The sequence below is a fragment of the Bombina bombina genome, chromosome 4 (assembly GCF_027579735.1).
Source record: "Bombina bombina isolate aBomBom1 chromosome 4, aBomBom1.pri, whole genome shotgun sequence".
Lineage (NCBI taxonomy): Eukaryota > Metazoa > Chordata > Amphibia > Anura > Bombinatoridae > Bombina > Bombina bombina.
Window position 1 is genome coordinate 68,675,503 of NC_069502.1, and position 20,855 is coordinate 68,696,357.

General features: G+C 40.7%; 1 protein-coding gene across 1 annotated transcript in view; it reads right to left on the minus strand.

Annotated features, from left to right (window-relative positions):
- The window catches only part of ESCO2 (establishment of sister chromatid cohesion N-acetyltransferase 2), a 129,769-nt gene that overhangs the window by 42,953 nt on the left and 65,961 nt on the right, over nucleotides 1–20,855 (minus strand). The window contains exon 6 of the mRNA XM_053709504.1: nucleotides 13,736–13,867. Coding sequence (XP_053565479.1) covers nucleotides 13,736–13,867 — 132 coding nt within the window. The remainder of the gene's footprint in view (nucleotides 1–13,735; nucleotides 13,868–20,855) is intronic.

The following is a 20,855-nucleotide window of genomic DNA, read 5'->3' on the forward strand; positions in this document are numbered from 1 at the left end:
TGCACCAGATCTGATGAAGAAATATCAGCTACTCCCATGGAACGCTCAAGTTCAATCCACAAGCAGTGGCAGGGAACTAATTTTATAATAAGGAAAAAACAGAATTTATGTTTACCTGATAAATTACTTTCTCCAACGGTGTGTCCGGTCCACGGCGTCATCCTTACTTGTGGGATATTCTCCTCCCCAACAGGAAATGGCAAAGAGCCCAGCAAAGCTGGTCACATGATCCCTCCTAGGCTCCGCCTACCCCAGTCATTCGACCGACGTTAAGGAGGAATATTTGCATAGGAGAAACCATATGGTACCGTGGTGACTGTAGTTAAAGAAAATAAATTATCAGACCTGATTAAAAAAACCAGGGCGGGCCGTGGACCGGACACACCGTTGGAGAAAGTAATTTATCAGGTAAACATAAATTCTGTTTTCTCCAACATAGGTGTGTCCGGTCCACGGCGTCATCCTTACTTGTGGGAACCAATACCAAAGCTTTAGGACACGGATGAAGGGAGGGAGCAAATCAGGTCACCTAAATGGAAGGCACCACGGCTTGCAAAACCTTTCTCCCAAAAATAGCCTCAGAAGAAGCAAAAGTATCAAACTTGTAAAATTTGGTAAAAGTGTGCAGTGAAGACCAAGTCGCTGCCCTACATATCTGATCAACAGAAGCCTCGTTCTTGAAGGCCCATGTGGAAGCCACAGCCCTAGTGGAATGAGCTGTGATTCTTTCGGGAGGCTGCCGTCCGGTAGTCTCGTAAGCCAATCTGATGATGCTTTTAATCCAAAAAGAGAGAGAGGTAGAAGTTGCTTTTTGACCTCTCCTTTTACCAGAATAAACAACAAACAAGGAAGATGTTTGTCTAAAATCCTTTGTAGCATCTAAATAGAATTTTAGAGCGCGAACAACATCCAAATTGTGCAACAAACATTCCTTCTTTGAAACTGGTTTCGGACACAGAGAAGGTACGATAATCTCCTGGTTAATGTTTTTGTTAGAAACAACTTTTGGAAGAAAACCAGGTTTAGTACGTAAAACCACCTTATCTCCATGGAACACCAGATAAGGAGGAGAACACTGCAGAGCAGATAATTCTGAAACTCTTCTAGCAGAAGAGATTGCAACTAAAAACAAAACTTTCCAAGATAATAACTTAATATCAACGGAATGTAAGGGTTCAAACGGAACCCCCTGAAGAACTGAAAGAACTAAATTGAGACTCCAAGGAGGAGTCAAAGGTTTGTAAACAGGCTTAATTCTAACCAGAGCCTGAACAAAGGCTTGAACATCTGGCACAGCTGCCAGCTTTTTGTGAAGTAACACAGACAAGGCAGAAATCTGTCCCTTCAGGGAACTTGCAGATAATCCTTTTTCCAATCCTTCTTGAAGGAAGGATAGAATCTTAGGAATCTTAACCTTGTCCCAAGGGAATCCTTTAGATTCACACCAACAGATATATTTTTTCCAAATTTTGTGGTAAATCTTTCTAGTTACAGGCTTTCTGGCCTGAACAAGAGTATCGATAACAGAATCTGAGAACCCTCGCTTCGATAAGATCAAGCGTTCAATCTCCAAGCAGTCAGCTGGAGTGAAACCAGGTTCGGATGTTCGAACGGACCCTGAACAAGAAGGTCTCGTCTCAAAGGTAGCTTCCAAGGTGGAGCCGATGACATATTCACCAGATCTGCATACCAAGTCCTGCGTGGCCACGCAGGAGCTATCAAGATCACCGACGCCCTCTCCAGATTGATCCTGGCTACCAGCCTGGGGATGAGAGGGAACGGCGGGAACACATAAGCTAGTTTGAAGGTCCAAGGTGCTACTAGTGCATCCACTAGAGCCGCCTTGGGATCCCTGGATCTGGACCCGTAGCAAGGAACTTTGAAGTTCTGACGAGAGGCCATCAGATCCATGTCTGGAATGCCCCACAGCTGAGTGACTTGGGCAAAGATTTCCGGATGGAGTTCCCACTCCCCCGGATGCAATGTCTGACGACTCAGAAAATCCGCTTCCCAATTTTCCACTCCTGGGATGTGGATAGCGGACAGGCGGCAGGAGTGAGACTCCGCCCATAGAATGATTTTGGTCACTTCTTCCATCGCTAGGGAACTCCTTGTTCCCCCCTGATGGTTGATGTACGCAACAGTTGTCATGTTGTCTGATTGAAACCGTATGAACTTGGCCCTCGCTAGCTGAGGCCAAGCCTTGAGAGCATTGAATATCGCTCTCAGTTCCAGAATATTTATCGGTAGAAGAGATTCTTCCCGAGACCAAAGACCCTGAGCTTTCAGGGATCCCCAGACCGCGCCCCAGCCCATCAGACTGGCGTCGGTCGTGACAATGACCCACTCTGGTCTGCGGAATGTCATCCCTCGTGACAGGTTGTCCAGGGACAGCCACCAACGGAGTGAGTCTCTGGTCCTCTGATTTACTTGTATCTTTGGAGACAAGTCTGTATAATCCCCATTCCACTGACTGAGCATGCACAGTTGTAATGGTCTTAGATGAATGCGCGCAAAAGGAACTATGTCCATAGCCGCTACCATCAACCCGATCACTTCCATGCACTGAGCTATGGAAGGAAGAGGAACGGAATGAAGTATCCGACAAGAGTCTAGAAGCTTTGTTTTTCTGGCCTCTGTCAGAAATATCCTCATTTCTAAGGAGTCTATTATTGTTCCCAAGAAGGGAACCCTTGTTGACGGAGATAGAGAACTCTTTTCCACGTTCACTTTCCATCCGTGAGATCTGAGAAAGGCCAGGACGATGTCCGTGTGAGCCTTTGCTTGAGGAAGGGACGACGCTTGAATCAGAATGTCGTCCAAGTAAGGTACTACAGCAATGCCCCTTGGTCTTAGCACAGCTAGAAGGGACCCTAGTACCTTTGTGAAAATCCTTGGAGCAGTGGCTAATCCGAAAAGAAGCGCCACGAACTGGTAATGCTTGTCCAGGAATGCGAACCTTAGGAACCGATGATGTTCCTTGTGGATAGGAATATGTAGATACGCATCCTTTAAATCCACCGTGGTCATGAATTGACCTTCCTGGATGGAAGGAAGAATAGTTCGAATGGTTTCCATCTTGAACGATGGAACCTTGAGAAACTTGTTTAAGATCTTGAGATCTAAGATTGGTCTGAACGTTCCCTCTTTTTTGGGAACTATGAACAGATTGGAGTAGAACCCCATCCCTTGTTCTCTTAATGGAACAGGATGAATCACTCCCATTTTTAACAGGTCTTCTACACAATGTAAGAATGCCTGTCTTTTTATGTGGTCTGAAGACAACTGAGACCTGTGGAACCTCCCCCTTGGGGGAAGTCCCTTGAATTCCAGAAGATAACCTTGGGAGACTATTTCTAGCGCCCAAGGATCCAGAACATCTCTTGCCCAAGCCTGAGCGAAGAGAGAGAGTCTGCCCCCCACCAGATCCGGTCCCGGATCGGGGGCCAACATTTCATGCAGTCTTGGTAGCAGTGGCAGGTTTCTTGGCCTGCTTTCCCTTGTTCCAGCCTTGCATTGGTCTCCAAGCTGGCTTGGCTTGAGAAGTATTACCCTCTTGCTTAGAGGACGTAGCACCTCGGGCTGGTCCGTTTCTACGAAAGGGACGAAAATTAGGTTTATTTTTTGCCTTGAAAGGCCGATCCTGAGGAAGGGCGTGGCCCTTACCCCCAGTGATATCAGAGATAATCTCTTTCAAGTCAGGGCCAAACAGCGTTTTCCCCTTGAAAGGAATGTTAAGTAGCTTGTTCTTGGAAGACGCATCAGCCGACCAAGATTTCAACCAAAGCGCTCTGCGCGCCACAATAGCAAACCCAGAATTCTTAGCCGCTAACCTAGCCAATTGCAAAGTGGCGTCTAGGGTGAAAGAATTAGCCAATTTGAGAGCATTGATTCTGTCCATAATCTCCTCATAAGGAGGAGAATCACTATCGACCGCCTTTATCAGCTCATCGAACCAGAAACATGCGGCTGTAGCGACAGGGACAATGCATGCAATTGGTTGTAGAAGGTAACCCTGCTGAACAAACATCTTTTTAAGCAAACCTTCTAATTTTTTATCCATAGGATCTTTGAAAGCACAACTATCCTCTATGGGTATAGTGGTGCGTTTGTTTAAAGTGGAAACCGCTCCCTCGACCTTGGGGACTGTCTGCCATAAGTCCTTTCTGGGGTCGACCAAAGGAAACAATTTTTTAAATATGGGGGGAGGGACGAAAGGAATACCGGGCCTTTCCCATTCTTTATTAACAATGTCCGCCACCCGCTTGGGTATAGGAAAAGCTTCTGGGAGCCCCGGCACCTCTAGGAACTTGTCCATTTTACATAGCTTCTCTGGGATGACCAACTTGTCACAATCATCCAGAGTGGATAATACCTCCTTAAGCAGAATGCGGAGATGTTCCAACTTAAATTTAAATGCAATCACATCAGGTTCAGCCTGTTGAGAAATGTTCCCTGAATCAGTAATTTCTCCCTCAGACAAAACCTCCCTGGCCCCATCAGACTGGGTTAGGGGCCCTTCAGAGATATTAGTATCAGCGTTGCCATGCTCTTCAGTATCTAAAACAGAGCAGCCGCGCTTACGCTGACAAGTGTTCATTTGGTTAATTGTTGCATAGTAAGGAGTATTGGCGCGCTAGATGTACTAGGGGCCTCCTGAGTGGGCAAGACTCGTGTAGACGAAGGAGGGAATGATGCAGTACCATGCTTACTCCCCTCACTTGAGGAATCATCTTGGGCATCATTGTCATTATCACATAAATCACATTTATTTAAATGAATAGGAATTCTGGCTTCCCCACATTCAGAACACAGTCTATCTGGTAGTTCAGACATGTTAAACAGGCATAAACTTGATAACAAAGTACAAAAACGTTTTAAAATAAAACCGTTACTGTCACTTTAAATTTTAAACTGAACACACTGTATTACTGCAATTGCGAAAAAACATGAAGGAATTGTATGGGAGCCCCGCAAAATTCACCAAATTTTCACCACAGTGTCTTAAAGCCTTAAAAGTATTGCACACCAAATTTGGAAGCTTTAACCCTTAAAATAACGGAACCGGAGCCGTTTTAAACTTTAACCCCTTTACAGTCCCTGGTATCTGCTTTGCTGAGACCCAACCAAGCCCAAAGGGGAATACGATACCAAATGACGCCTTCAGAAAGTCTTTTCTAAGTATCAGAGCTCCTCACACATGCGACTGCATGCCATGCCTCTCAAAAACAAGTGCGCCACACCGGCGCGAAAATGAGGCTCTGCTTATGCTTTGGGAAAGTCCCTAAGTAATAAGGTGTCTAATACAGTGCCTGCCGATATTCTTATATCAAAATACCCAGATAAAATGATTCCTCAAGGCTAAATATGTGTTAATAATGAATCGATTTAGCCCAGAAAAGTCTACAGTCTTAATAAGCCCTTGTGAAGCCCTTATTTATGATCGTAATAAACATGGCTTACCGGATCCCATAGGGAAAATGACAGCTTCCAGCATTACATCGTCTTGTTAGAATGTGTCATACCTCAAGCAGCAAGAGACTGCATACTGTTCCCCCAACTGAAGTTAGTAGCTCTCAACAGTCCTGTGTGGAACAGCCATGGATTTTAGTTACGGTTGCTAAAATCATTTTCCTCATACAAACAGAAATCTTCATCTCTTTTCTGTTTCTGAGTAAATAGTACATACCAGCACTATTTCAAAATAACAAACTCTTGATTGAATAATAAAAACTACAGTTAAACACTAAAAAACTCTAAGCCATCTCCGTGGAGATGTTGCCTGTACAACGGCAAAGAGAATGACTGGGGTAGGCGGAGCCTAGGAGGGATCATGTGACCAGCTTTGCTGGGCTCTTTGCCATTTCCTGTTGGGGAGGAGAATATCCCACAAGTAAGGATGACGCCGTGGACCGGACACACCTATGTTGGAGAAACATTCTTTAAATTTCATATACAATTTCAAATCTTTACCATTTTTAATAGGAATTTAAATTTTTCCATAAAATCAGTTTTTGCAGAACAATTCAGTTATGATTTTTAATGTGATTAAATGCTGTCTCCAACCTTGTGTAGCTTCAGACACTCTTTGTAACCCCACATATTCAGGTAGGCTTACCATCTCCTCTGGCATCCTAGCCAAAAAAATAAATAAATCTTAAAGTGCCTTGACTCACTGCTGCTAATACACACAATCCATGTGACAAGACACCCCAAACCTTATGTCTCTAAGTCTACACCCTCAACCTGTAGACTAAGCTCTTCGGAGAAGGGCCCTCTTCGTCCGGTACTAGATCTGTATAGTCTTATGTATTTGTATTCTTGTCAGAATTTTGCGGTGCTATATAAATAAATGATAATGTATACATCACCTACACACATATACATATATGTATGTATATATATATATACATACACACACATATATATATATATATATATATATACACACACACACGGCCCTCGTTTTACAACAGTTCAATTTACACTGTTTCAGAATAACAACCTTTTTTCCAGTCATGTGACTGCTATTGAAAAGCATTGAGAAGCAGTGCATTTATTAAAATATCCAGTAGGTGGAGCTGTCTGCTTGTGTTGCAGCAAAGCCAAGCAAGCTGAAATTAATCAGACCTGAGCTATCAAGCAGATTTCAAAGGAACAATATCTTTGTCTATAAATCAGTCCAGATTGGAATGCATAGAAAGAACTGTTTGCAGAAAAATGCAAGTGAAGTCTGTGTTGTGTGATTATTTTATTAGGTTTATAATGCTGTTTAGCATTTAAAGACTTCATTTCAAAGCTTTAAAAATAATGTATTAGGTGTTACTTATGACAATTTTGAGAACCTATCTCCCTCACTGCCCATTGACTTACATTATAAACTGGGTTTCAATTTACAACGGTTTCGATTTACAACCATTCCTTCTGGAACCTAACCCCGGCGTAAACTGAGGGCTACCTGTATATATATACACAAGTACTGACGAGATGTATTAAAAAAAAAATCCCACAAGCCCAGAGAGCTTTAGATAAAATCAAAGCACACATTGCATAGTTGATTGATTAAATAATTTGTGCAACAAGCATTGAAAACTTTATTAGCTTAATACTGTCTTAAAAATTGTAGCGGCAGGTTGGTATGCCCATTAAATAATGCCTGGGGAGAACACTGGATATTTTAATAGAGACAGAGAGGTCTTGCTGCCCAAGTCTCTTAAATAAGAAAATTTATGCTTACCTGATAAATGTATTTCTTTTTTGACACGATGAGTCCACGGATCATCTTAATTACTAATGGGATATTCACTTCCTGGTCAGCAGGAGGTGGCAAAGAGCACCACAGCAGAGCTGTTAAATAGCTCCTCCCTTCCCTTCCACTCCAGTCAATTGACCGAAGTTAAGGAAAGAAAGGAAAAGCCAAGGTGCAGGTGTCTGAAGTTTAAAATAACCAACAATCTGTCTTGCAAGAACAGGGCGGGCCGTGGACTCATCGTGTCAAAATAGAAATACATTTATCAAGTAAGCATAAATTTTCTTTTTTAAGACACGATGAGTCCACGGATTGTCTTAATTACTAATGGGATCCAATACCCAAGCTAGAGTACACAGATGATACGGGAGGGACAAGACAGGGCACCACTGCTTGAAGAACTTTTCTGCCAAAAGTGGCCTCAGCCGAGGCAAAAGTGTCAAACTTGTAGAATTTTGAAAAAGTGTGCAGAGAGGACAAAGTTGCAGCCTTGCAAATCTGTTCCACAGAAGCTTCATTTTTGAATGCCCATGAAGAAGCAACAGCCCTCGTGGAATGAGCAGTAACTCTCTCAGGAGGCTGATGTCCAGCAGTCTCATATGCAAGACGAATGATACTCCTCAGCCAAAAAGAAAGAGAAGAAGCCTTTCTGTCCCCTACGTTTTCCTGAGAAAATAAAGAAGACAACTGACGAAAGTCCTTAGTCGCCTGCAAGTAAAACTTTAAAGCACGGACCACATCCAAATTATGTAGAAGACGTTCCTTCTGAGAAGGAGGATTAGGACATAAAGAAGGAACCACAATCTCCTGATTAATGTTTCGATCAGAAACAACCTTAGGAAGAAATCCTAATTTTGTACGTAAAACTATCTTTTCTGAATGGAAAATAAGGTAAGGAGACTCATACTGCAATGTCGAGAGTTCTGACACTCTCCGAGCAGAAGAAATAGCAACAAGAAACAAAAAACTTTCCAAGATAACAATTTAATATCTAAGGAATGCATATACTCCAACAGAGCCCCTTGAAGAACTTTGAGAACTAAATTAAGACTCCATGGAGGAGTAACTGGTTTAAACACAGGCCTGATCCTAACCAAGGCCTGACAAAAAGATTGAACATCTGGGACATTTAATAATAAAATAAATAAAGGCCGAAATTTGACCCTTTAGGGAAGTTGGCGATAAACCTTTCTCCAACCCTTCTTGGAGAAAAGACAAAATTCTAGGAATCCTAACTCTACTCCATGAGTAGCACCTGAATTCATACCAATAGAGATATTTACACCATATCTTATGGTAAATCTTTCTAGTTACAGGCTTACGAGCCTGAATCCTGGTCTCTATGACCGAATCAGAAAACCCCTGCTTGGACAAAATTAAGCGTTCAATCTCCAAGCAGTCAACTTCAGAGAAACTAGATTTGGGTGAAGGAAGGGGCCTTGAATTAGAAGGTCCTTCCTCAACAGAAGTCTCCAAGGTGGCAGGGATGACATGTCCACCAGACCTGCATACCAAATCCTGCGAAGCCAAGCTGGAAGAAATGAGGATCACAGACGCCCTCTCCTGCTTGATTCGAGCAATAACCCGAGGAAGAAGCGCAAACGGAGGAAATAGGTATGCTAGACGGAAGGTCCAAGGAACCGCCAGAGCATCTATCGGCTCCGCCTGGGGATCCCTGGAGCTCGACCCGTATCTCGGGAGCTTGGCATTCCATTGAGATACCATGAGATCTAATTCCAGCTGACCCCACTTGAGGATCAGGCTGGAGAACACTTCCGGATAGAGTTCCCACTCCCCCGGATGAAAAGTCTGTCTGCTCAGGAAGTCCGCCTCCCAGTTGTCCACCCCTGGGATGTGGATCGCCGACAGGCAGCAAGAATGGGCCTCCGCCCACTGAATTATCTTGGTTACCTCTCTAATCGCTAAGGAACTCCTCGTTCCTCATTGATGATAGCTACTGACATGTTGTCAGACTGAAACCTGACGAACCGGGCCGAGGCAAACTGGGGCAAGGACAGAAGAGCATTGAGGATTGCTCTCAGCTCCAGAATGTTTATGGGCAGAACAGACTACGACTGAGTTCAAACTCCCTGAGCCTTTAGGGAGCCCCAAACCGCTCCCCATCCTAGAATGATGGCGTCTGTTGTCACAATCACCCAGGAGGTCTGCGAAAGCAGGTTTCCTGAGAGAGAGAGATGATCCATAGACAACCACCATAGAAAAGAGTCCCTTGTCTCCTACTCCAGGGTTATTCGAGGAGACAAGCCTGAATAATCTCCGTTCCATTGCCTGAGCATATTTAACTGCAGAGGTCTGAGGTGGAACCGCACAAATGGGATGATGTCCATTGCCGCCACCATCAGCCCGATTACCTCCATGCACTGGGCCACTGACGGCAGAGTAGTGGACTGAAGGACTAGACAAGTATCGATAATCTTTAATTTCCTGACCTGTCAAAAAACTCTTCATAGATAGGGAATCTATTATAGTTCCCAAGAAAGTTACCCTTGTATTTGGGACTAAGGAAATTTTTCCAAATACTAGGAGCCGTGGCCAGCCCGAAAGGAAGAGCCACGAACTGGAAGTGTTTGTCCTGGAAGGCAAACCTTAGGAACTTGTGATGATCCCTGTGAATAGGAACATGTAGATATGCGTCCTTTAAATCCACTGTTGTCATAAATTGACCCTCCTGGATCAATGGAAGAATGTAATGAATAGTCTCCATCTTGGAGGACGGAACCCTGAGAAATTTGTTTAGACTCTTGAGGTCTAAAATTGGTCTGAAGGTTCCCTCCTTTTTGGGAACCACAAACAGATTGGAATAAAAACCCTGACCCTGTACTGGAACGGGAACAATCACTCCCAGGACAGAGAGGTCTCCTACACAATGTAAGAATGCCTCTCTCTTTGTCTAGTCTGCAGATAATCTGGAAAGCAGAAACCTGCCTCTGGGAGGAAAACTTTTGAACTCCAATTTGTATCCCTGAGATACTATTTCTATTACCCAGGGATCCTGAACGTCCCGCACCCAAGCTTGAACAAAGAAGGAAAGTCTGCCCCATACAAGATCCGGTCCCGGTTAGGGGGCATGCCCTTTATGCCGTCTTGGACTCAATCGCAGGCTTCTTGGAATGTTTACTCTAATTCCAAGACTGGTTGGGCCTCCATGTAGGCTTAGATTGTTCCTGGTTAGAAGAGGAAGAATTTCCCTTGAAATTTTGTTTGTTTCTCTTATCCTGAGGAAGATGACCCTTATCCCCTGTGATATTTGAGATCATTTCCGTCAAGCCAGGTCCAAACAAGGTCTTCCCCTTGTAAGGAATAGCTAGAAGCTTAGACTTAGAGGACACATCCACAGACCAAGGCTTTAAACCATAAGGCTCTGCGGGCTAGAATAGAGAAACACAAAATTTTTAGCTCCCAGCTTAATAATTTGAAGGGAAGCGTCCGTAATAAAAGCATTAACTAGTTTCAGAGCTGTTATCTCGTCTTGAATCTCCTAAGGAAGTCTCAGTTCTGAGAGATTCAGACAGCGCATCAAACCAATATGCTGCCGCACTAGTGACGGTAGCAATGCACGCAGCTGGTTGCCATTGCAGACCCTGATGAACATAAATCTTCTTAAGTAAACCCTCTAATTTGTTGTCCATAGGATCTTTGAACGCACAACTATCCTCTATGGGAATAGTAGTTCTCTTGGCTAAGGTGGAAACAGCCCCTTCCACCTTAGGAATTTTTGCCAAGCCTCTTTGAAAGAGTCAGCTATGGGAAACATCTTCTTAAAAATAGGAGGAGAAAAGGGAATGCCTCGTCTCTCCCACTCCTTAGTAATGATTTCCGAAGCTTGCTTTGGAACCAGAAATACGTCTGAGTAAGAAGGAACTTCGAAATATCTGTCTAACTTACTAGACTTCATAGGAGCAACCACTACCGTGGAGTCACAGTCGTCCAAAGTAACCAAAACCTCTCTGAGCAACAGGCGGAGGTGTTCTAGTTTAAACCTAAAAGTTACAACCTCTGAGTCCGTCAGAGGTAATGAACTTTCAGAATCCGAAATTTCACCATCAGATGGTGGCGCAGTACCCTCCTCTTCAGGACCTTGGGAGGGTACCTCCAAAACTGCCATAATTGCATCAGAAACCTCACTTACTAAATGTCTAGATTTCCTCTTATGTTTGCCCCGCAACATTGGAAAAGCAGACAATGCATCAGAAATTGTTGAAGACATAAGGGAAGCTATGTCTTTTAAGGTAACTCCAGCAGTAGTTGGAGCAGAAACGCAGGGCACTGCTTGTGCGGGCAGTAACATTTGGGACGCTTGGGGAGCAGTGGTATACCATGAATCTCGACATTAGACTCTTGGACAGCATCCACTTTTGAAAAGTTTTGCTCAGGAAATTATTTTTCCCTATAACTTAGTCCTCTCAATACATGAGGGATTGGTGGTTCCACATTTGCATCAAAACACAAGGAACAAGTAACATCTTGCAAGTCTCCTTGGTCCATACTGAAACACAATAGTATAAATGGGCAATAAAAATCTTAATTTTGGAAGAAAAAAAACTGCAAACCATTCAAGTTTAGCAAATAACGAATTAACAAAAAATAACACCTCTGCACCTCAGCAAATTGCTGAAGTGCTCCTACCTGACCCAGTCAATCTTTCTCTCCTTTTAGCCCCAAACGACTCGTAAGCAGTAAACAACAATGTGCTGTTGAAAGGAGTAAATGCCATCTCTGCACTAGCAACGCATGATAGCCCTCAGCATGCGACACTAGAACCGACCAGCAAAATGTCGCACCACCCTCAGCCTCCAGTAACTGAAGCGCAACAAAACAGGAAGGACCGCCATCGTGGGCATCAATCTAATGCTGATTTGAAACCACCAGAGCCATACAAAGCAAAAATGTATGCCTTCCTACAGCTTTGCTCCAGCCCCAGCAAAATCACGCTGCCCAAACACTTTCACTCCAAGAAAGATTAAATTTCCCAACATAAAGAGCCAGACCTTTCATAGCCCCTTATGTTCAATGTGTGCTAACTGTATTTCTGAGCCTTCTTTCTCCCAGAAATTTAAGCAGCACTTACCTTAACTTCTGCCTGGCAGCTCCCAGGGTTGAGACGTCCTCTCCCTCACATCGACCTGAAGAGACTAAAGTGCTGAGTCAAAGCTTTACCTCAGAACAAAGGAAATAGGGCAGCAAGAAACATGGGAGGCGCAGTGAGAATTATGTCCCACAAGTTCCCATTGCTCTAAAGCCACCAAAGCTCTACTGAAGAGACTGATATGGACTAAGGCTACACCCTAGAACAAAGCAGCACAATCTTGCACCACTTTAAAAATAATAAACTCTTGATTGAAGAATCTTTTCTAACACCTCACTTTACCACTTCCTAACACTAATGTAGGCAAAGAATGACTGGAGTGGGAGGGAAGGGAGGAGCTATTTAAAAGCTCTGCTGTGGTGCTCTTTGCTGCCTCCTGCTGACCAGGAGGTAAATATCCGATTAGTAATTAAGATGATCCGTGGACTCATTGTGTCTTAAAAAAGAAATATAAATAGTCTAATTCTAGTGCTATATTGTCTGTATAGTCTGATTCTAATGCTATATTATATTTTCTGTATCGGATTCTAATGCTATATTATATTGTCTATCATCTGATTCTAGTGCTATATTATATTGTCTGTATCATCTGATTCTAGTGCTATATTATATTGTCTGTATCATCTGATTCTAGTGCTATATTATATTGTCTGTATAATCTGATTCTAGTGCTATATTATATTGTCTGTATAATCTGATTCTAGTGCTATATTATATTGTCTGTATCATCTGATTCTAGTGCTATATTATATTGTCTGTATAATCTGATTCTAATGCTATATTATATTGTCTGTATAATCTGATTCTAATGCTATATTATATTGTCTGTATAATCTGATTCTAGTGCTATATTGTCTGTATAATCTGATTCTAGTGCTATATTGTCTGTATAATCTGATTCTAGTGCTATATTATATTGTCTGTATAATCTGATTCTAGTGCTATATTATATTGTCTGTATAATCTGATTCTAGTGCTATATTATATTGTCTGTATAATCTGATTCTAGTGCTATATTATATTGTCTGTATCATCTGATTCTAGTGCTATATTATATTGTCTGTATAATCAGATTCTAGTGCTATATTATATTGTCTGTATAATCAGATTCTAATGCTATATTATATTGTCTGTATAATCTGATTCTAGTGCTATATTATATTGTCTGTATAATCTGATTCTAGTGCTATATTATATTGTCTGTATAATCTGATTCTAATGCTATATTATATTGTCTGTATAATCTGATTCTAGTGCTATATTATATTGTCTGTATAATCTGATTCTAGTGCTACTTTGTCTGTATAATCTGATTCTAGTGCTACCGTATATTGTCTGTATAGTCTGATTGTAGGCAGTCTTTTGTGGGATAACTTTACCACAAATCGAATGCTCTCCAGTAGCCTCTGATGATATTGGCCGTGCTGAGCTTCATCTTCTAGGCTGGCTGCTGCGTATATCATCCCACAAGTGCTACAGACCACGGGACCGAAGTGTTTCTGACCAGCATCCTGGGGAAATTTTCAAAATTAAACACCAAACTATTTAACCTGCAGTGTTTCAAGTTAATATTTAAAAAAACCTAAAATAAGCAATTCCTAGGAGAGAAAAGTGTGACAAACCTGCTAAACATATACGTTGGATCCAGATAGTGGATGATCTATCTTCGAGGTACATAACAAATGCATTACAGCATTGTCATATGGCACTAATGCCCGTCTACAGCTTTGCTTAAACTCAGCAAAGGGGACATACATACAGGTAAAGTCAGGCCCAACGGAACAACGCACATTGCCACCCCCTGGGGCACATTTCAACTAATGCTCCTTTAAAAGAACCATCAAATAGAGTAAAAACTGCATAATCAACAAATGTGTAATACACAAATTACAGTGGGGGTTAAAGGGACAGTCAACACCAAAATTGTTATCGTTTAAAAAGATAGGTAAAACCTTTACTACCCATTCCCCAGCTTTGCACAACCAACATTGTTATATTTATATACTTTATAACATTTAAACCTCTAAATGTCTGCCCGTTTCTAAGCCACTAAAGACAGCCCCCTGATCAAGTTTTTTTTATTAGCTTTTCACAACATGGGGACTAGTTCATGTGAGCCATATAGATACCATTGTACTCACGCTTGTGGCAGGCACTGCACTAATTGGATAAAATGCAAGTCAATAGATAATAAAGTCATGTGATGAGGGGGCTGTCAGAAGAGGCTTAGATGCAAGGTAATCAAAGGTAAAAAGTATTAATAGAACAGTGCTGGTTTTGCAAAACTGGGAAATAGGTAATAAAAGGATTATCTATCTTTTTAAATAACATTTTTTGAGTTGACTGTCCCTTTAAGGGATACTAAACCCGATTTTTTTTTTCTTTCACGATTCAGATAGAGCATGAAATTTTAAGCTTTCTAATTTACTCCTATTTCGTTCTTTTGCTATCTTTATTTAAAAAGCAGGAATGTAAGCTACATTTTAACCACCAATAAGCAAACAACGCAGGTTCTAAACCAAAAACAGGCCGGCTCCTAAACTTTACATTCCTGCTTTTTTTTATATAATAAAGATATAAAGTGAACAAAGACAATTTGATAATAGTTATTTATATGTAGTGTGATAGGAGCGCCTAAAGGTGGATTCCTGCTGCTAAAAAAGTTCTTCCCTCAAAGAGAACTAAACGGTGGATAAAAGAGAAAAATGGGGTTTATTTAGCAGCGCTAATAGAAGCTTGGAAATGATGATACCAATCTAACTAATGTATTATACAATCTTGTTTATTTAAAAATTCTTATAACACATAAAACAGCAGCAAATGCTATTCCTAATTAATAAAGGGACGTCTCCCTTATTCAACACTTTTAAAAACAGACTAGAACCATACATTGACAAACCCTAGAATTCCAGGTATAAAAGAATTAATTCTATAGATAACATATGGCAAGCAACAAATTGGTGAATTAAATTTGTAAAAGGCACAAATATATCAATCTTATTATATTAAAAGCAAATAGATACAGCGCTAATGTTCAAAATGTTATTGGAAAGTGAGCGTAACGGTTTCGGTACAACTGTGATTAGAAATTTAGCGTAACAGCTTTGCAGTTCTTTAGTAACAAATATCGTTATCGTTACACAGTTACTCTCCTTAGACATATAATTGGCTCAGGTGTGCTGGATAGTTAAAAGGCAAAAAGCAGCCGTTATTCTGAATTTAGAGCCAAAACAATTGTGGTTAATGAAAATGGTTAATTTAACATATGAATACCTTGATGTCTTTAAAGTTCAATTTGCGCGATTTAAAAAACTGCAGTGCAAATTAGTGTAGAGGTACCTTAATCTGTCCTGGTTGCAACCGCTGATATTCTTCACTGTGAGGGATTCACAGACTGTTTGATCCTGGTGCTTCTGATGAGTCACCTGACCTTCTCTTTGATTCAGAGGTGATGATCCATTCTGTTAATGTAGTTATCCTTTTTTGTTTTCCTTTCTTCTTATAGCCCAAATATTACTTTCATCTGGGTTCCCCTCAGACTTTTTGAGGTTTGAAGAAATCTTTGGTCAGTGTTTAGCAGTAACACCGTGTACCCTGAAGTTGCCAAAGGTAGATTTTAACTTACAGGGTCAGGAGAAAAGTTTAAAGTTGCAGGGTCACACAGCTTTGTGACAGTGGTAGATGAAGTTTAGTAGAGTGTAGCAGGTCCCATTCAACGTGTTTCACCCTTCTGGGCTTTATCAAGAATGTTTATCCTGCTAGCTTCTGGTTTTTTAAAGGTATGAATGTGTTTTGATTGGTTCCTTCATTTCCTTTTGATTTCTATCAACACCTGTGTGGCTTCCAATGTAAAGGTGGACTTTATTTAAGTTGGTAATGATTGTTTCTGTGTTGTTATTTAGTTACTTCATACACAAGGAAGAGAACTTATCATTTCTGCTTTTTTAGCATTCATACAATTCAACTTATATATTTCTCAATTCTAAAGTGCCTTTATTAAATAATATACATTTAAATCGTGCAAACTTAAAATTACCTAAACTAAAACGAAAATATAAGATCAGAATCATCATTCCCATATCTAGAATTATTGTCAGTGGCTAAAAAATTAACGATATATACATATTACTTTTCAACAAAGGATAGTAAGTTCAACAATTTTTATAAATTTAAAAATGGGCGTACAATTAAATCAGAAATTTAGAAAAGTCAGAAAAGTAATATGTATATATCGTTAATTTTTTAGCCACTGACAATAATTCTAGATATGGGAATGATGATTCTGATCTTATATTTTCGTTTTAGTTTAGGTAATTTTAAGTTTGCACGATTTAAATGTATATTATTTAATAAAGGCACTTAAGAATTGAGAAATATATTAGTTGAATTGTATGAATGCTAAAAAAGCAGAAATGATAAGTTCTCTTCCTTGTGTATGAAGTAACTAAATAACAACACAGAAACAATCATTACCAACTTAAATAAAGTCCACCTTTACATTGGAAGCCACACAGGTGTTGATAGAAATCAAAAGGAAATGAAGGAACCAATCAAAACACATTCATACCTTTAAAAAGCCAGAAGCTAGCAGGATAAACATTCTTGATAAAGCCCAGAAGGGTGAAACACGTTGAATGGGACCTGCTACACTCTACTAAACTTCATCTACCACTGTCACAAAGCTGTGTGACCCTGCAACTTTAAACTTTTCTCCTGACCCTGTAAGTTAAAATCTACCTTTGGCAACTTCAGGGTACACGGTGTTACTGCTAAACACTGACCAAAGATTTCTTCAAACCTCAAAAAGTCTGAGGGAACCCAGATGAAAGTAATATTTGGGCTATAAGAAGAAAGGAAAACAAAAAAGGATAACTACATTAACAGAATGGATCATCACCTCTGACCTCTGAATCAAAGAGAAGGTCAGGTGACTCATCAGAAGCACCAGGATCAAACAGTCTGTGAATCCCTCACAGTGAAGAATATCAGCGGTTGCAACCAGGACAGATTAAGGTACCTCTACACTAATTTGCACTGCAGTTTTTTAAATCGCGCAAACTGAACTTTAAAGACATCAAGGTATTCATATGTTAAATTAACCATTTCCATTAACCACAATTGTTTTGGCTCTAAATTCAGAATAACGGCTGCTTTTTGCCTTTTAACTATCCAGCACACCTGAGCCAATTATATGTCTAAGGAGAGTAACTGTGTAACTTGATAACGATATTTGTTACTAAAGAACTGCAAAGCTGTTACTCTAAATTTCTAATCACAGTTGTACCGAAACCGTTACGCTCACTTTCCAATAACATTTTGAAAATTAGCGCTGTATCTATTTGCTTTTAATATATTAAGATTGATATATTTGTGCCTTTTACAAATTTAATTCACCAATTTGTTGCTTGCCATATGTTATCTATAGAATTAATTCTTTTATACCTGGAATTCTAGGGTTTATCAATATATGGTTCTAGTCTGTTTTTAAAAGTGTTGAATAAGGGAGACGTCCCTTTATTAATTAGGAATAGCATTTGCTGTTTTATGTGTTATAAGAATTTTTAAATAAACAAGATTGTATAATACATTAGTTAGATTGGTATCATCATTTCCAAGCTTCTATTAGCGCTGCTAAATAAACCCCATTTTTCACAATTTGATAATAGGACTAGGAGTAAATGAGAAAGTTTCTGCTCTATCTGAATCATTAAAGATCATTGGGTTTAGCATCCCTTTAGGAGAGATAGTAATAAACATTTTCAAGTGTTCTCTCCAAGTATTGGGCTTTGGTATACAGACAGATAATATAAAGTAGCATGCCTGTTTACAGAAAAAAAAAAAAAAAGGATCTAATTTCCATACAAGCTCAGTCAATTTTATGGGTTGTGGTTTCAAACAACAATAAACCTAAAGAAGCAATGTCATACATTTTATACTTTGCAGCTGTTATAAGTAATTGGAAACACATTAAAAGGGGAAAAACAATTCTACAGTATACGGTTCCTTTAATTTTGACTTTATTGCCTAAGGTTAAAAAAAAGAGGACTAAAGAAATTGTTGAATTGTGCTCTGAAACTTGTTATTCAACAGACACCGTGATTACTATAAACTGCAGAACAGATCTACCTTTAAGTTGCATAACAATGCTATGCACTTGCAATATGAACCTTGGGCAAGTAGATCATCTAAATGAAACCCATACCCATTGAAATACAATTTGCTGATGGCAATGTATGTATTAACAACTATACGCTGGAGGAGATTCCTAATTACCCAAAAATGCACCAGCTTCTCAAAACCACCAGTTATTAACAGGTGAGTGTTAAGGGCTTCATTACAACGCCTTTTCCAAAGTAACAAACTTTTGTTGTCTGGTGCCGAGGTGGTGTTTTATGGTGATCATCAGCAACTTAAAGGGACAGTCTAGTCAAAATTAAATTTTCCTGTTGATGCAATTTTAAATAAATCCATTTTACTGGAGTTACTAAGGAGTACCGATTGACTAAACTGCATGTCTGTCAAAAGCACAGAGATGAGGGGGCAATCTGCAGAGGCATAGATACAAGGTAATCAGAGCTAAAAAAAGTATATTAACATAAGTGTTGGTTATGCAAAACTGGTAGGTAATAACATAATTTATGTTTACCTGATAAATTTATTTCTCTTGTAGTGTATCCAGTCCACGGATCATCCATTACTTGTGGGATATTCTCCTTCCCAACAGGAAGTTGCAAGAGGATCACCCACAGCAGAGCTGCTATATAGCTCCTCCCCTCACTGCCATATCCAGTCATTCGACCGAAACAAGACGAGAAAGGAGAAACCATAGGGTGCAGTGGTGACTGTAGTTTAATTAAAATTTAGACCTGCCTTAAAAGGACAGGGCGGGCCGTGGACTGGATACACTACAAGAGAAATAAATTTATCAGGTAAGCATAAATTATGTTTTCTCTTGTTAAGTGTATCCAGTCCACGGATCATCCATTACTTGTGGGATACCAATACCAAAGCTAAAGTACACGGATGATGGGAGGGACAAGGCAGGAACTTAAACGGAAGGAACCACTGCCTGTAGAACCTTTCTCCCAAAAACAGCCTCCGAAGAAGCAAAAGTGTCAAATTTGTAAAATTTTGAAAAGGTGTGAAGCGAAGACCAAGTCGCAGCCTTGCAAGTCTGTTCAACAGAGGCCTAATTTTTAAAGGCCCAGGTGGAAGCCACAGCTCTAGTAGAATGAGCTGTAATCCTTTCAGGGGGCTGCTGTCCAGTAGTCTCATAGGCTAAGCGTATTATGCTCCGAAGCCAAAAGGAGAGAGGTCGTCGAAGCTTTTTGACCTCTTCTCTGTCCAGAGTAAACGACAAACAGGGCAGATGTTTGACGAAAATCTTTAGTAGCCTGTAAGTAAAACTTCAAGGCACGGACTAAGTCCAGATTATGCAAAAGACGTTCCTTCTTTGAAGAAGGATTAGGACACAATGATGGAACAACAATCTGTTGATTGATATTCCTGTTAGAAACCACCTTAGGTAAAAACCCCGGTTTGGTACGCAGAACTACCTTGTCTGAATGAAAAATCAGATAAGGAGAATCACAATGTAAGGCAGATAACTCAGAGACTCTTCGAGCCGAGGAAATAGCCATCAAAAACAGAACTTTCCAAGATAAAAGTTTAATATCAATGGAATGAAGGGGTTCAAACGGAACTCCCTGAAGAACTTTAAGAACCAAGTTTAAGCTCCACGGGGGAGCAACAGTTTTAAACACAGGCTTAATCCTAACCAAAGCCTGACAAAATGCCTGGACGTCTGGAACTTCTGCCAGACGCTTGTGCAAAAGAATAGACAGAGCAGAGATCTGTCCTTTCAAAGAACTAGCTGATAAGCCTTTGTCCAAACCCTCTTGGAGAAAGGACAATATCCTAGGAATCCTAACCTTACTCCATGAGTAACTCTTGGATTCACACCAATAAAGATATTTACGCCATATCTTATGGTAGATTTTCCTGGTGACAGGCTTCCGAGCCAGTATTAAGGTATCAATGACTGACTCTGAGAAGCCACGCCTTGATAGAATCAAGCGTTATATCTCCATGCAGTCAGTCTCAGAGAAATTAGATTTGGATGATTGAAAGTACCTTGTATTAGAAGGTCCTGCTTCAGAGGCAGAGTCCATGGTTGAAGAGATGACATGTCCACTAGGTCTGCATACCAGGTCCTGCGTGGCCACGCAGGCGCTATCAGAATCACTGATGCTCTCTCCTGTTTGATTTTGGCAATCAGTCGAGGGAGCAGAGGAAACGGTGGAAACACATAGGCCAGGTTGAAGAACCAAGGAGCTGCTAGAGCATCTATCAGCGTTGCTCCCGGGTCCCTGGACCTGGATCCGTAACAAGGAAGCTTGGCGTTCTGGCGAGACGCCATCAGATCCAGTTCTGGTTTGCCCCAACGATGGACCAGTTGAGCAAACACCTCCGGATGGAGTTCCCACTCCCCCGGATGAA